Source organism: Solanum pennellii, chromosome 7 (assembly GCF_001406875.1).
Source record: "Solanum pennellii chromosome 7, SPENNV200".
Classification (NCBI taxonomy): Eukaryota; Viridiplantae; Streptophyta; class Magnoliopsida; order Solanales; family Solanaceae; genus Solanum; species Solanum pennellii.
This window is the reverse complement of record NC_028643.1, coordinates 77,796,939-77,811,697: the sequence shown is the minus strand read 5'-3', so window position 1 is coordinate 77,811,697 and position 14,759 is coordinate 77,796,939. Positions and strand designations below refer to the sequence as shown.

Genomic DNA, 14,759 nt, shown 5'->3' with positions numbered 1-14,759 from the left:
ATTGGGTTTTCCTAGAAAGGTTTTTAATGAGGCAGCAAATAATGCGTATCAAAAGATATGTGTACTCTTTTTCCTTCACTAGAATTTTTTCCCACAGGGTTTTTTTTCTAGTAAGGTTTTAACGAGGCACAATATCTATGGACATCCAAGGGGGAGTGTTATAAATCCATTAAATAAGTGGATAGTCCATAAAGTTAGTACATGAACAACCATTCATATTCACTAGGTTACATGAACCTTTTTGGATAAGTATGTATCTATTTATTATGATACTTAATATGGTGACCTTTGGAATGATTTCTCACTCTATAAATAGGGTTGTTCATTCACTATTGTAATAGATACATATGAAACTTATATATACTTGAATAAGAAGAAAGTCTTCTCCTACATCTATTTCTCTTGTCTTCTTCTTATAATCTTGATTTTACAACATATTTATAAAAGTAAGTATTAGTTCTAAAGTCAAACATTTATTTGCAAAAGTAAGTATTAGTTCTAACGTCAAACATTTATTTGCAATTCATCAAGTTGGATGTTGATATAAAAAATTTATTTATTAATATGAAATTTGAATCGTTTAATTTAAAGTTCTAGAATATTTTTGATGAAAAAACTTTCTTTTTTCATTGTTTTTTATAATATTCAATATCATTTCAAATGAAATTAAAATGATAAAAATCACTATTAAATTTTTTTTCCATATGCTTTACTTGCCCTCAGTACTCATAATAGCCGATTGTCTTATCTTAAATGAACTATGTGAGGTAACTTTTGAGGTGGAATATTAGGAACTTCCGGCAACTGAAGCCTCCATAGTCCGGCCAGATTTCCGACCAAGCTCCACCATCGATTTGTCTTCCCAAGTACAAGCATTGTTATTTACATCGTCGTTATACATCCAACGTAGTAAAGAATAGAGCAGAGGTTGATACAAACGTCAAGAATAGAGCTTTTTTCGATTATCTGTTCATCAGAGAAAACCAATACTTGGTTGATAGTAAATTTCTTTTCCAGAACATATTAACATGAGCATGACAAGTACACACAGCACATATTCGTTTCTGCAGAGGTTCTATTTCTTCTTTGAAGCTGCCTTGCTTTTGCCACCAGAAGAAGTCTTCTTTGTTGATTTATTAAACCCTCCATGCTCCTGCAAAAGGGCGAAAATACAGGATATGCATTCATTAGATGATTGTGTATATATATTCAGAAGTATCAAAACTTAAATCAATGACAATATATATTGAGGCAGAAAGAGAACTAAGAGTTTAACTGTTCCAATCATCCGTACTGATATAGCATTGAAGAAAGACAAAAAGAGTTCAAGTGTACACGTCCATTATTGACTATAGCAATGAAGAAAATAGAAAAATAGTACCTTTCTGTAACATATATATGCACTTCGGCCAGAAAACTCCTGTCCATTGTTGTCAACATAAACCTGATAAAAAACAGTAGATCAACTCTTTGATAGGATGTCATGAATCAATTCTAAAAGAACAAGGAGATTCCATGAAGCTATACGGACTGAACATAAATGTCTAAAGAGTACCCAAGTTACGAAGGAATGGGATGACTTTAGTCATTTACCCACTGACATCCATATCCCAACTATGGTTAAGAGGCATCAAGTATGCCAAACTAACTAGTACAAACTTTAACCAAATTTCAGCAGCAACCAGCATCTATAGGACAGTTCTTGAATTTGTTAAGATCACCGACAACTATTTAACCAAAAGAACTTCAACAAGTACATCAATGACCTTCTCCAAAATTCCAAATATTAAGACTGAATATCCACTTACTTTCCTTCCATCTCCATTTGTGTACCAATGACCTGCAGATTTTCCAACTGCCTGCACCCTTCTCCTGCCAGCATCTTTTGGAATACCAGCAGAGCTCTTAGGGTTCACCCATCTCTCGGATCCTTGTGATTCTTCCACGTTATTTGGCTGTTTCACTTTCTTTCTGCTCTTTCTAGAGTTTGTTGCATCAGCAGATTTCTGAGCAGTCCTTTTAGAGCCTCCTTCATGAGAAAATTGACCCCTGAAGACAACATGCAGATAGACCTTTGGAATAAATCATATAATTCATGAAAAAAAGACTAACAGAGAAGCAAGAAGCAAATCTATTACATGTAATCTATAACTGATGCATCATCTTGGTTTCCTCCAGGAATATTGTCAGCACCCAAGGGAAAAAAGTTAGGCAAACGATCACGTACTAGCTTTTGGATTCTTGGATCTTTATGGAAAAAGTAACAGTGAGCAGGGAGAAGAGGGCCCTGAGGTCGCATGTAACTTTCAGTTAAACCACTCTTAGTAGTCTGAGTTCTTTTTCCATCTTTTACCGATTTGAAATATTCCTCACAAACCTCATCAAGAGCAGGTGTATGAATATTAAAAGTCGTATCTGAACAGAAGTCCTCCCACAGATCTTTAGTCTTCAAAGCAGAAGGTCCTGTTTTTCTCTGGCAACTTAAATCTGCATCACTATGCTGTCGATTACCGTTCAAAGCAGAATCCACATGATCTGATTCTCTTTCCACAAATTCACTTTTGGAAGGCTCATCAGAATCAGAGTCAATCAATTGGAACCTTCTCAATGGACTAATAGTTAGCTCTGGGAAGACAAAATTACTAGGGTTAGTTTCCTTACTCTGGTGAACGGAAGAAACATTTGAAGCCTCTTTCTTCCTTCCTGTACATCTGCTTACAGATTGTGAGGATAATACCCTTTGTCCCTGTAACGGGATTTTTGAACTGCTACGCACATAACTGTGACATTTTGGATGATCTGATGAAAACAATATTAAAATGCAGGAGGGTTATAAATAAATTTTTTTAAAAAATAAATAACTAACAACGTAACATCTATCTGTGGTCTGATTTGTTGGTCTAAAGAAAGATGGGGATAAAAATGTAGAGAAGTATCCCCAATTTAAGAACACAACGAGAGAATGAGTAAAACCTTGAGGTTCCCCCAGATCTGACTTGTCCGACTAGACATAGTAATCTTGCTGACTACATAGTTTTACTGAAACATAAGTAAAACTCCCTAGTAAAAAGCGAATAGTGATGGTCCATATTTCTTGAGCACACATCAAGTAGGAAATTTAAGATGTACATCACAACAGAATGTTCACCAAACAAACACACATGTTGCTTCTAGTACATAGTATCAGGCAAGATTGACCACATATTTTCCCTGTGCAATAACTAAACTACAAAGCTAGTTAAGGTCTTCTATGTAAATGTTTTTACAAGAATGATAATAAGTGGGTCAGCTATGGGAATCTTCTATATCCATTTAGCATACTAGGACTCATTTCATTCCAATTCTAAATATTGTCTGAAACAAATCCAAGGTTCTCTAAATCTCACACTTGTTTAGCACTCAAGGGTATGATCGGTGGTTAACAAGGTTGGAATGAAGATTGTAAGGGATTAAAATTTGAACCCAGTAGAGAGAAAAATTAGGTGATTTCTTCATGATGCATCAATTTTGGTGGACAAGGTCAACCTTCCTACTCTCTGTACTTGTCTAGGATGCAAGTATCGAATGGAATAGACTAAGTGCACATTAATTGATTCAAATGCTACAGTTAAAGAAAAAAATTGCACACTTATCCCTCAATCATTAGACAATCTCTAAATCAACAAAGAGACGCCTAAAACAAAGCCTATTGTATGTGTAACACCAATTGATACTTAATTAAACTAATTTGTTACTCTATATGGTTCCTTTCATTATGTTCTGTTCTAAGCCCACATTAATTATGAGAGAACACGGATCTTTTGGAATTATGTTCAGAGTGATATCAACTTATCTCATCAATTATCATGTTGTTGCACATATAGGCCAGTGAATTTGGATTCTAAATCAGTTCTTACCAGAATTTCTCATGTAAGTTTTGGTTTCTAAAGCAAGCTTATATGAGATCTTGTTTTCACAATAGCAGATTGTGGAAATACGAGAGTCTTCCCTTCATTTCCATCAATCTCCCCAACTCCTTCCTAACTTGCAGATACCTAATTAAGCTTCATTCTGGAGATACACAACTTCCTATATGATATTCAATTTAGACATACTTACAAGTCCCAATAAATGAAAATAAGAGCTTTTCAGTGATGGAGCTAGTAATGGTCAATGGGGATTAACCAAACCACATTTGGTGGAAAATTACACGGTTTACCGTTTATACCTGATTGGAATTATTTTTTATGTATATGTAATAGGTGTTGAACCACCTTCGATTTCTTGGTGGGTTTACTTCTTCATGGTTTGAACCCCTTACTGAAAATCCCAGTTTTGCCACTGTTTTCAGCTACTACTAGGATATCCAAAAATCAACCTCTGAAACCGTGTCACTAGCATATATCAAGCAATTGAACTCCAACAAATAAAACCAATAATGAAAGCTAACTAAAACAGAAATCAACATAAATTGATTATTTAATCACTCAAACCCAGTATATGGAAGAAAAAATTAAAGCCTCATGCTTTGCCCAGCTCAAATTGACAGATTTAAAACACCAAAACATAGAAAGGTAGCTAAAGATAAAACCCTAACAAAAAAGGTGAAGTCTTTTACCCTTAGGCTCATCCTCCTGAGAAGAAAAATCTTCAATATCATCGTCCACATTACACCATGTCTCACCTAGCTTCAACTTTTGAGCCACCGGTTCGGATTTTGAAATAGACCCACGACGAAGGCGTTTGAGAGAACTTTGAGGATCCGAAACTTGCGGATCCGTAACCAATTTTGAAAATTCAAAATCATCATCGTCATCAACAACCTCTTTGATTGTCCGTAAGCTCACCGATGGTTTTGGTAGAACAGTAGACTGGGGCTCCGAATCAAGGTCGAAATCGAGCCCTAGAGAGAACGATGGAGGTTCGAAATCGAGCCCTAGAGAGAACGATGGAGGTTCAAAATCGGCCATTGAAAGGTGAATTTAGGGTAAATTTTTTGAGTATCATATATTTGAAATGTGAATTTGGAGGGATTTGCAAATGAAATTTGGGGAAATTTCTTTGGTTTGTGCGCCAATTTTTTCAGACTTTTCGCTTGTTTGGGCCTCGGGTTGCTTGGAGGATTATGGGCCACGGCCCAACTAAATCTGTTGCATAGATATGTTACTTTACAAATTTTCGAGATCTTTATGCAAGTAACGGGTCGAAATCATTATTTATTTATTTTAGTTAGTATACGTAAATCATACACTAATTATGTATAAATTATATGTTTCTGAATATTTTAGTTTAAGTGATTGAAAGAACGGCGAATTAGGTTATTTTTTCTTAGTTTAAACAAGTTATCCTTTGTTGGGATGACTATTTAATCTAGTAAATATGGTTTCTTAACTTGACTTATAACATATGGATTTATTAGATCATATTATAAGGATATCCTTTGAACATGTTACATTTTTCATGAGATCAGTCTATAGGGTTAAATTAATTTGCATTTAGATGAATGAACCAAGTTGGTGCGCAAGGCTAACTAAAATTTAGAGAGACATTGAACTCTCTTACTTTGACTCAAATAAAATCTCAAAAATATTACCCTTTGCATGATCAAGATAGGTATGAACTTGACGCAATTAAAATTGCTTTGTAACTAGATAAGTTGCATGATCTTTCCGTGAAAACTAATCGTTTTACAAATAAAGCGTCTTTTTAATTATTATTCTTGACCAGATCAACAGTCAACCTCAACCCTAGCGTTGACATGCCTTCAATCAATATCAAGTCTAGCGCTGACTTGTCATCAATTGGCTATGTATCCAACATCAAAACTTAGACATGTGCTACTGGATAGTCTTTTCAAAATTAACGTATTATCTTTTTTCAATATGACATAACTTTTGACTTTTTGACCCCCTATAAAAGGAAAAGAAATATAGATTTCTCTCTTGAAAAAGATTAACTCCATTTGTTAGAAGTTTAATTGGAAGACAAGTTTCTATCTATTCCTCATATGTATTATGATTGATACTTAGTTTCCCTTCCCATAAATTTATATCTTACAACAACGATAAACAAGTCAGAGTACCAAACAATCATCAACGATAAAAAAAAACCATAGTATTAACATTTAAAATGATCTCTAAACTTTAAATACAGGTGGCCAAAAGTTAAAGGAAAAATTGTATATAATAGCAAACTAATAACCTAAAATAAATGGAGTAGCTAGGGTTTGATTTAATTGTGCTCCATAGCAAACGTTTGCAAAAAGTTGCCAGACGCCTCTCTCCCAAATATCTCGCTCGCTTCCTCACTTTTTATACAAACACAAGTGTATAAAAATTGTTTCTAATTGTATAAAGCAGAGAAAATTGTATAACTACATATATTTTTGTTCTCCTCTTCCAGATCTCGCTCTCCACTCTTCCAAATCTCGCTCGCCACCCTCGCCTTTCTCACTTATACAAACAGAAGCTAAATGTATAAATTGCGTTTCTGTTTGTATAAAGCGTGAGAAAATTGTATAGACACGTGCAAGTACATATATTTTCGTCCTATACACTTATAATTATACAATAAAAATACTCCCCTGCCTAGTTTTTTTGTCTTTCTCTCTTTCTCGTTTTATACAATTTTCAAATTGTATCTAATTTCTCTCTTTCTCGTTTTATACAATTCGATTCAATTGTATATTCCTTGTCAAGTCTCTTTTGTCTTTCTCTCTTTTTCATTTTATAAAAATTCAAATTGTATATAATTGTTCTATACACTTATAATAATACAATTCGTTTTATACACTTCGTTTTTATACAGTTTTCTGCCCAAGTGTCTTTCTCTTTCTTGTTTTATACACTTCGTTTTATACAATTTGCTTCAACTGTATATGTATAGTGAATTATACAGTTTCTATGTTTTCTATAGAGCGCAATTATGCAAACTTTGCTATAACATACAAATATGATTTTTTATTTGCTATTTGTGAAAGTTGCCCAAAGTTAAACACTAGACCATTTATGGCTAATTCATGCAAATTTTCCAGGCCCAACTCAAACTTTACTATGGGCCATCCAAGTCCAAAATGATCAGCGGAGGCCCATTTATCAAAAAGGACACCTGTCCACACACGATTATTCGCTCCATATTTTTTTCGTAATTAAAATAAGAAAAAATGTCATTACTACTCACCTTAGCAACCGATTAATCTAATTAATTTATCGTAATTATCTAAGTCTTCTGCTCAGCAGAATATAGGGTTCCGGATTTACTCACATAATTCTACAATCTTCTTCAAGCTTCTGTTGTCTCCTTCCTGCAAGTTAGCAAGTACTCGAGGTGCGTTTTTTTCTCAGAAAATTGTAATTCGAAGTTGTGCTTTAGTAATACACTGTTGATTTTTAGCTGTATTTATCTGTTGTTGTTGTTGTTGTTGGTGGTGGTGGTGGTGGTGCGGTGGTGGTGGTGGTATTGGGAACATATGTTATGTTAAACAAACTAATTGAACTAGTTTTCGGTGTTCTAACGTGTTAACATTTTATTTTTGGAGGTTAGAGATGATTTTTTTTTTGTTCATTTGTGTTAAATTGTTGAAGTTCTGTATATGATGTGGTTGCATGTTTCATATGCATTTAATTTTTTGCATCCCAAGTTATGGAGATTTTCTAGTGGAGGCAAAATAGTAGAAGGACTAGGTGATCTCTTCGTGTCTGTCTTAGCGTTGGTGGACAGGGTTTACGTGGTGCTTGTTTTGTGGAATTACTTGAGGTGTGCACAAGCGTTTCGATGCCACGGTTATAAAAAAAGTAATTATTTTTTGTTTGAGTTTGGCTCGACTTTGTTTATATGCGATCGTGTAAACTATAAACTGGAATATGGATTTTAACTCGCATTAATAGTTAGTGAGATGCGAATTGTTGTATGATTTAGTATACAAGTGTAACTAGAATGTTTTTTAGATTGAGGATTGATAATTTTAGGCAAGTTGCACTTTTAGGGACTTCTATAGCTTCTATTTGCTTTCCTTGGTTAGACAACTTACTATACACTCCATCCGATTCATTTTATCTGGACTTGTTTGACTAGGCGTGAAGATTAAGAAAGGAAAAAGTACTTTTGGAACTTTTGGGCTTAATCATGCCATGATAGTTTGTGGCTATAAAATCACGTCCTTAAAAAGGTAAATGGGAAGTTTAACTAGTTAAATTGTTTTCATATATAGAAGGCGGTCTTTCTTCTTTGGAACAGCTGAAGAAGGAAATAGTATCGCATAAAATGGAATAGAGGGAGCTATTTGATTGTTTAGAGGATTAGCAAGAGAAGGTTCTGGATGTGTCTACTTGCCTAAAAATGAGAATTTTTTCAGTTGAACCAAACCCAAACAAAAAATAAGACACTACAAGTATCACTTGTATCAATGCTCGTGGTTTCATTAGAGAGCTTCAGGGGGATCCCGTCTAATTCCAGATTGTGCAGCTGCAAACTAAGACTTAAATTGCAAGAGAGTACTTCAAGTAATCAACTCTACTTGAAAACTTTTGGCCTAAAGATGAGAAATTGGGATTATCAAGCCACTTGATTTTAGAGCCAAATATCTGAAGTTGGAACTGTCACTCAGAATTTGGGTCTAAAGTTAGGCTTTGACGATTCCATTTCAGAATTGAAGATCAGAAGTTTGAAACTTTAGGCTAGCAATTTTCAATTTGATCCTACATATCTGCATTTGATTTTAAAGTGATTAAACTTTAAATTGGAGTCTTAAAAGTTAAAGCGACTGTTTGTGCACTTCACCCAAATGTTTGAGGGTCTTGGAAATGAAAGGAATAGCGGGAAAATTAGGAGAAATTCGCATATGCCACTTTTGGACTGTTAATAAAGTTTTAGCGAGGGGCGGCTCTATGTAGTAGCGTGGGGGTGCCACACCACCCAGTGATTTCGGTTGAAACTCTCTCTATATATTTATATATGTATCAGAATTGGTATAAATATAATACATGCCACCCCCATTAATAAATGACTGTGTGGTGCCAATGGCAAATAGTCAAGTTTTTGTCCCCAGAGTCAGCGGATTCGTCAGCGGTTCGAATCCGATCTCTTACATTTTTCTTACAAACATTTAATGTGCCCTCTTGTTATTTGACAAAAAAAATGAGGTTGACTAGATTCTAACCCGAAACGTCCGTTACTACTAATGTTCCAACAAACCAACAAGCCAAGTATGCCAATTTATAAAATTGATGATAAAGATTTTATAGTTTGTTTGAAGAAGCTTTTAAAATGAAAGTATTTTGAAATTTCTTTTTTCTTACAAGTGAAACTCCAAAACTACTTTTAAAGTGAAATCCAACTGATTTTCTTTATAAGTTCCCTGTTGTAATTTCTGTAGCAAGACTTGTTTGAATTTCAGTACATAATGATGATATTTCAACTATAGAAATAGTTAGTCTCATTTTAATTGAGAAATAAAATGGCTAAACTCAAGTAATATCACAAACTTAGATGAAGATACTTACCTATTTAAGCTTCAAGCCTTCAATTGTGTGAGGTTGGACACATAACGGACAGGGAGTTTGAACTCCAGCAGCCGTATTTGTCCTCTTGCTAATTTCTAAAATGAGAGACTAGTTAAATGACATTTAAGTTTTAGGAGTTCAATTGGGAGTGGTTGTTTACGGGTCATGGGTTATCTAGTCGGGATGTGTTTATTTATTTTGGGTTGGGTCTTCCATTTTTGAGCCTTCCACGTGCCGACTTGTCCAGTAGTTATGGAACTTTGCCTAATGGTAAGGTCTCATATAACCAAATAGTATGACTCTATAACGGGGGACTGGTTTAAACAATAGAACATAGAAGAGGGGTATATTCAAACCTTTTTAGCATAAATTATTATTATTGTTTCACTCATGGTACCTAATTACCTATATTTAAAAACTCCATGAAAAAAATATGGAAGTTTGAACCTTTATAAGTTCGAACTCCAAAAATCGTTCATTGAGTTTCAAACTCCTAGAACTTTTCAAACTCAGTTGTCAAAATTCTGAACTCCAATACAGTGTGCTAGGTTGGTCCATATTTAGTTAGGAGTATCTTTGTCCAAGATCGTTTGGGAGCTGAGCGGAGAGATATGGATGCAGTGCCCTTCAAAGCGCATTGCTTGGGCATAGTGAAAGTTGTTGATCTCTCTTTTTATTGTATTATCTTCCTCGGGATATTAGCTCAATTGAAGGAAACTTCAGCTAAAGATAACAAGTTTTATTCTCGACATTGTTGATGGTTCATTATAGTTCTACCAGCATTTTCTCTTTCTTACAAGAGGAAGAGGAACTCATTCTTAGCCTATGACAACTTCCTTATGATCTCATCCACATTGTTCATGGAGGACGTTTCTTCTCTAGATGCGTCTATTACACCCTGGATTGTGGTGGAGTAGCTTTTATTGTGCATGCTCAATTAGAAGTAACTACTTTTTATTACATTTAAAATGATCTCTAAACTTGATTAACGACGCAGAAGTTAGCCATCACGCCTATTTTTTCTGTGTAATTTTTTACAGGCCCGAGACAAACTCTGTTATGGCCCAATGAAAACAATTAGGGGCCGTAGTCCAAGTATATAAATGACCGATGGGCCCATTTGTCTAATGGATACATGTCCACATACGACTCTGTTTGTTGCCTAACTAAGCGTCACAACCTTGTCATTCTATTGATTGCTCGCAATACAAATGCAAAAATAATCATTAAATGCCAAGTGCCAAATACAATAACCCCATACCCCCTAAATCACACCCACCCCGCTAAGTCAAAGATTTAGTTGACTAAAATTAATTATCTCAATAGCATCCTCTAAATTTGCTGAACAACATATAGGGTTCTAATTTACTAGTTTTTCTTTAGTTCTGAATCCTTCTCCGAGCAAATGGAGGTATGGTTGTCTCTTTCCTGTTTTTTTCCTTTTTTTAGGGAGATTTTGTGGAGAATTTGAGTCAAGATTTGTGTTTCAGTTATACTCTGTTGATTTTTAGTTTCCTAGATTTATTTCTGTGTTCTTGTTTTTTTTTTCTTTGTATATATGTTATGTTAAACGAACATCTTCTGTAATTTTTTGTTTATTTTTTAAACAGAAACAATTGTAAGGATATATTTAGGTATTCAACTACTAAGATCTTTTCTTGTTTTTTTTTTGGTTAGACATAACAGCTTTTGTTTCATTTCTGTCGATTTGTGGAATATTTGTATTATATGACTGCATGTTTCACATTCAGCAAAAAGCTTATGAGATTTTTTGTTTGGGTTTGGTTCAATTCTTTTGAATATACTCGTGTAAAGTTTGACTGGAATATGGATTTTAACTCTCGCTAGATGATTGCAAGATGCAAATTGACAAAGTAAATTGTCACATGACCAAGGTATATGACTAGGTAATTATTGCATGATTTGGCATACAAGCTTACCTAGGGTATTTGTCGTATTAAGATTTGATTTTCTTATTTTTAGACGAGTAAACCTTTCAGGAACTTCTAGAGCTTTTATTTGACTGGGTGTTAAGTTTAAGAAAGGAAAAAATAGCTTTGGAAATTGTGGCCTTAGTCATGCCATGATAGTTTTGTGGCTATTAAATCACATGTTTAAAAAGTGAATGGGAACTTCTAAATTATATTATTCCCATATATGGAAAGATATCGTTCTTTTTTGGAACATATTAAGAAGAAAATAGCGTCACATAAAATGGAATAGAGGGAGATATTTGATTATATTAGAAAAATGGACTTCACATTTTCACAGAATATGAATGATCTGAGCTATTAGTTGATTAGTCATGCTATTGTATTGGTCTCTTTTTTGGCTCCTCGCTCTGCTCACTCTTTTCCTTTCCACCCCGATCAATTGTGTCTAGTTTGGTAGTTCAGCTGCATCCATTTGGCTTATCTAGGGCCATGTTTATCACAGAGCTACTATTCTTCATCTTTTCTCTCTTGCTATTTGTAGATATCTAGGCAAGAATAATATATTTTAAGTTGATATATCCTTTGCAGTATCTGTAGATGCTTTCTTATCAAAAACCTGTACTCCATGTCCTTTCTCTACCAATTAAATGTCAATTGAGTTCATCAACTTTTCACAGTCCACTTCCAAGTTCCAACTTTGGGCCCAAATCCTGCAAGGTATTGCAAATTGTGTCCTCCTGGAACTGAATGCTGCTTTCCTTTTTCTTTTTTCCTCGTCTTAAGTGACCATAAAATTTTGGTCCTAAAATGAGAACACAGTGTATGTGACACCCAGTTTACTCTTGTAGGATGATCAAATGCACCTCTTCATTTATTCTCTCTGTAACTTGGCTGAGTTAAAATGGGTAAACTGATTTTCTGGCAGGCACTTCAGAAGACTAGTGAAAGGCAAACGGCAGAACCTAAGCTTGAAGAAATGAACCAACCTGTTCAAGGGGACAGCTCCAGCACCCCTGCTAACCTTCCTTTGAAGCGAAGAAGGGGTCGCCCTCGTAAGGATCCTAGCTTGAAGCGTGTTGTTCGTGCTCAGGTTCCTCCACCTTTTGAATTAGTGCAAGAGATCCAACAAGTCAATAGAAATGATGGTATGATTGGTCAGGCTGTAACAGGTGTTGTTGAGTCTGCATTTGATGCTGGTTATTTGCTCAATGTTAGAATTGGTGACTCCAATACGAACTACAGGGGTGTAGTTTTTAAGCCAGGACATTATATTCCTGTCACAGCTGCAAATGATGTCGCCCCACATCTTGAGATGCTCAGAAGAAATGAGGTTCGTCCTCCGGCTGTAAACCAGCTTCAGGCGTACGGCCCTAGGGCTGAGCGCAATGGATCAGTTAAGCTTGGATCTAGGTCCTCAAAAAGCAAACAGGTAATAATGCATCCCTCAGTCCCTCCAGTGGGTGTCAGAGGCACAGTAGTTCCTGTTGTGCTACAACCTGTCAATTTAACAAATGGACTAGCATCTAGTCAAAGCTCTGCATCCCAAGCTTCAAACAGGGAGTCTATAAGGGAGAAAGATGTTCAGATGGTTAAGCCATTGGCTATGCTGCCACCTGACGGACCAGTAACCCCTGGACAGCTACCACCAGAACCAACTCGTGAAACACTTGCTTCACAAGCTCAAGTTGGCAACAAAGTCGCAATAGGTACTGGGCAGAATGAAGGCTATCTTAGCAAGGGAGGAGAAGCTGTCAAAGAGGAAAAGGCGCAGCCAGCTGCATCAACCAACATAGCAATACCTGTTGCAGTGGCCTACGTGTCTCAAGGATCTGGGCTGGCAAAAGAAGATACTGGAAACAATGAGGCCTCTAACAAGTTGCCAGCTGAACATTCACCTGTGATGCCCAAAGTAGATTCTGTGAATCAGGTTCCCTCAGCAGAACCAAGTGAACCAGTAATCCCCACTCTTCCTACCCAGGCTACATCTGTTCCTAAGCCGCTGATGAACTATGGTACTGGCAGGATGACCGAACTTCTACAGGTAAATTTACCAAAACTTCAATATTCATTTTGAGCTCTAGAGTTTACTATGTCAATAAAGATCTAAGTCATGAAATTTTTCCTGCATGAAGGCTGTGCAGGAAAATCTGAAGGAGAACCAGCTGCTTCGTACTGGAGAATCAGGACTTGGTGTGATGAAGACTCCAGCAACTGATGGCAGTATGGAGGAGACTAGCATTCAGTAGCATAGCAGGAACATCCGCATATTCTCATCTCTGAAACTCACATCCCGTAGACTCTGGCAGACTGTATAGTCAATAGTGATACTAATGTCCCAAAATAGCTCCTGGTTGGCATTAGCCAAACCTTGAGAAGCTTATCTTTATATGTTTATCAGTTCAGATTAAAATCTTGCATAGACGTAAACGTTTATGGAAACTGTTTATAACGGTGGATTATACTTTCCGTTCTTATATCTGCTTTGCAATCGTATTGCTCATGTCTGCTTTGCAGTCGTATTGCTTATATCTGCTTTGCAATCTTGAATTAGTTATATCATGTGACTGGCAATGTCAAGGTTGGAGAGCCTGCTTGTGCACAGGTAGCCAATTTTGGTATTGTAAATTCAGGTTTTGACAACACAATTTACTACACCCGAGCCAAGGGTCTTTCGGTGGAGGTAAAGGTAAGATTTGCATACCCTCTATTGTTCCAAGACATACTTGTGAGATTACACTGACTATATCTTGATGTGCATGAGCATGTTTTTAACATGAATACACATATACATCCTTTTTTGGTTCATCTTGAATATACTTTGCATACCCTCTATCCTTTCTTTTTTGGTTCATCTTGAATATACTTTGCATACCCTCTATCCTTTCGAGACATACTTGTGAGATTACATAGAGTATATCTTGATGTGCATGAACATGTTTTTAACAGGATCACTCAGATATTTCCTTTTTTGGTTCATCTTGAATATAATTTGCATACCCTTTATCTTTGATGTGCATGAACATGTTTTTAACAGGATTATTCAGATACTTCCTTTTTTGGTTCGTCTTGAATATAATATGCATACCCTCTATCTTTTCGAGACATACTTGTGAGATTACAAGGAGTATATCTTGATGTGCATGAAAATGTTTTTAACATAAATTACTCAAATACTTCTCCTTTCGAGACATACTTGTGAGAGTACATCGAGCATATCTTGATGTGCATGAACATGTTTATAACAGGATTACTCAGATACTTCTCCTTTCGAGACATACTTGTGAAATTACACCAAGCATATTTTGATGTGCATGAACATGTTTTTAACATGATTACTCAGATAGTT

General features: G+C 35.6%; 2 protein-coding genes across 3 annotated transcripts; one reads left to right on the top strand and one right to left on the bottom strand.

Moving 5' to 3' along the window:
- Positions 1-829: 829 nt before the first annotated feature.
- Positions 830-5,031, bottom strand: LOC107024320. Its single transcript, XM_015225278.2, has 5 exons — positions 4,598-5,031; positions 2,139-2,799; positions 1,809-2,049; positions 1,382-1,444; positions 830-1,153 (listed from the first exon to the last, which is right to left on the bottom strand). The coding sequence occupies exons 1-5, from the start codon at positions 4,947-4,949 to the stop codon at positions 1,076-1,078; spliced, it is 1,395 nt and encodes a 464-aa protein (XP_015080764.1). The 5' UTR covers positions 4,950-5,031; the 3' UTR covers positions 830-1,075.
- Positions 5,032-7,147: 2,116 nt separating this feature from the next.
- LOC107024145 lies at positions 7,148-13,939 on the top strand. Of its 2 annotated transcripts, XM_015225052.2 has the most exons (4): positions 7,153-7,305; positions 12,002-12,130; positions 12,339-13,454; positions 13,546-13,906. In XM_015225052.2, the coding sequence occupies exons 2-4, from the start codon at positions 12,011-12,013 to the stop codon at positions 13,657-13,659; spliced, it is 1,350 nt and encodes a 449-aa protein (XP_015080538.1). In that variant the 5' UTR covers positions 7,153-7,305; positions 12,002-12,010; the 3' UTR covers positions 13,660-13,906. The 2 variants fall into 2 exon arrangements, with proteins under 2 accessions (XP_015080539.1, XP_015080538.1); XM_015225053.2 differs by lacking the exon at positions 12,002-12,130 and having other exon boundaries at positions 7,148-7,305; positions 13,546-13,939.
- Positions 13,940-14,759: the final 820 nt, after the last annotated feature.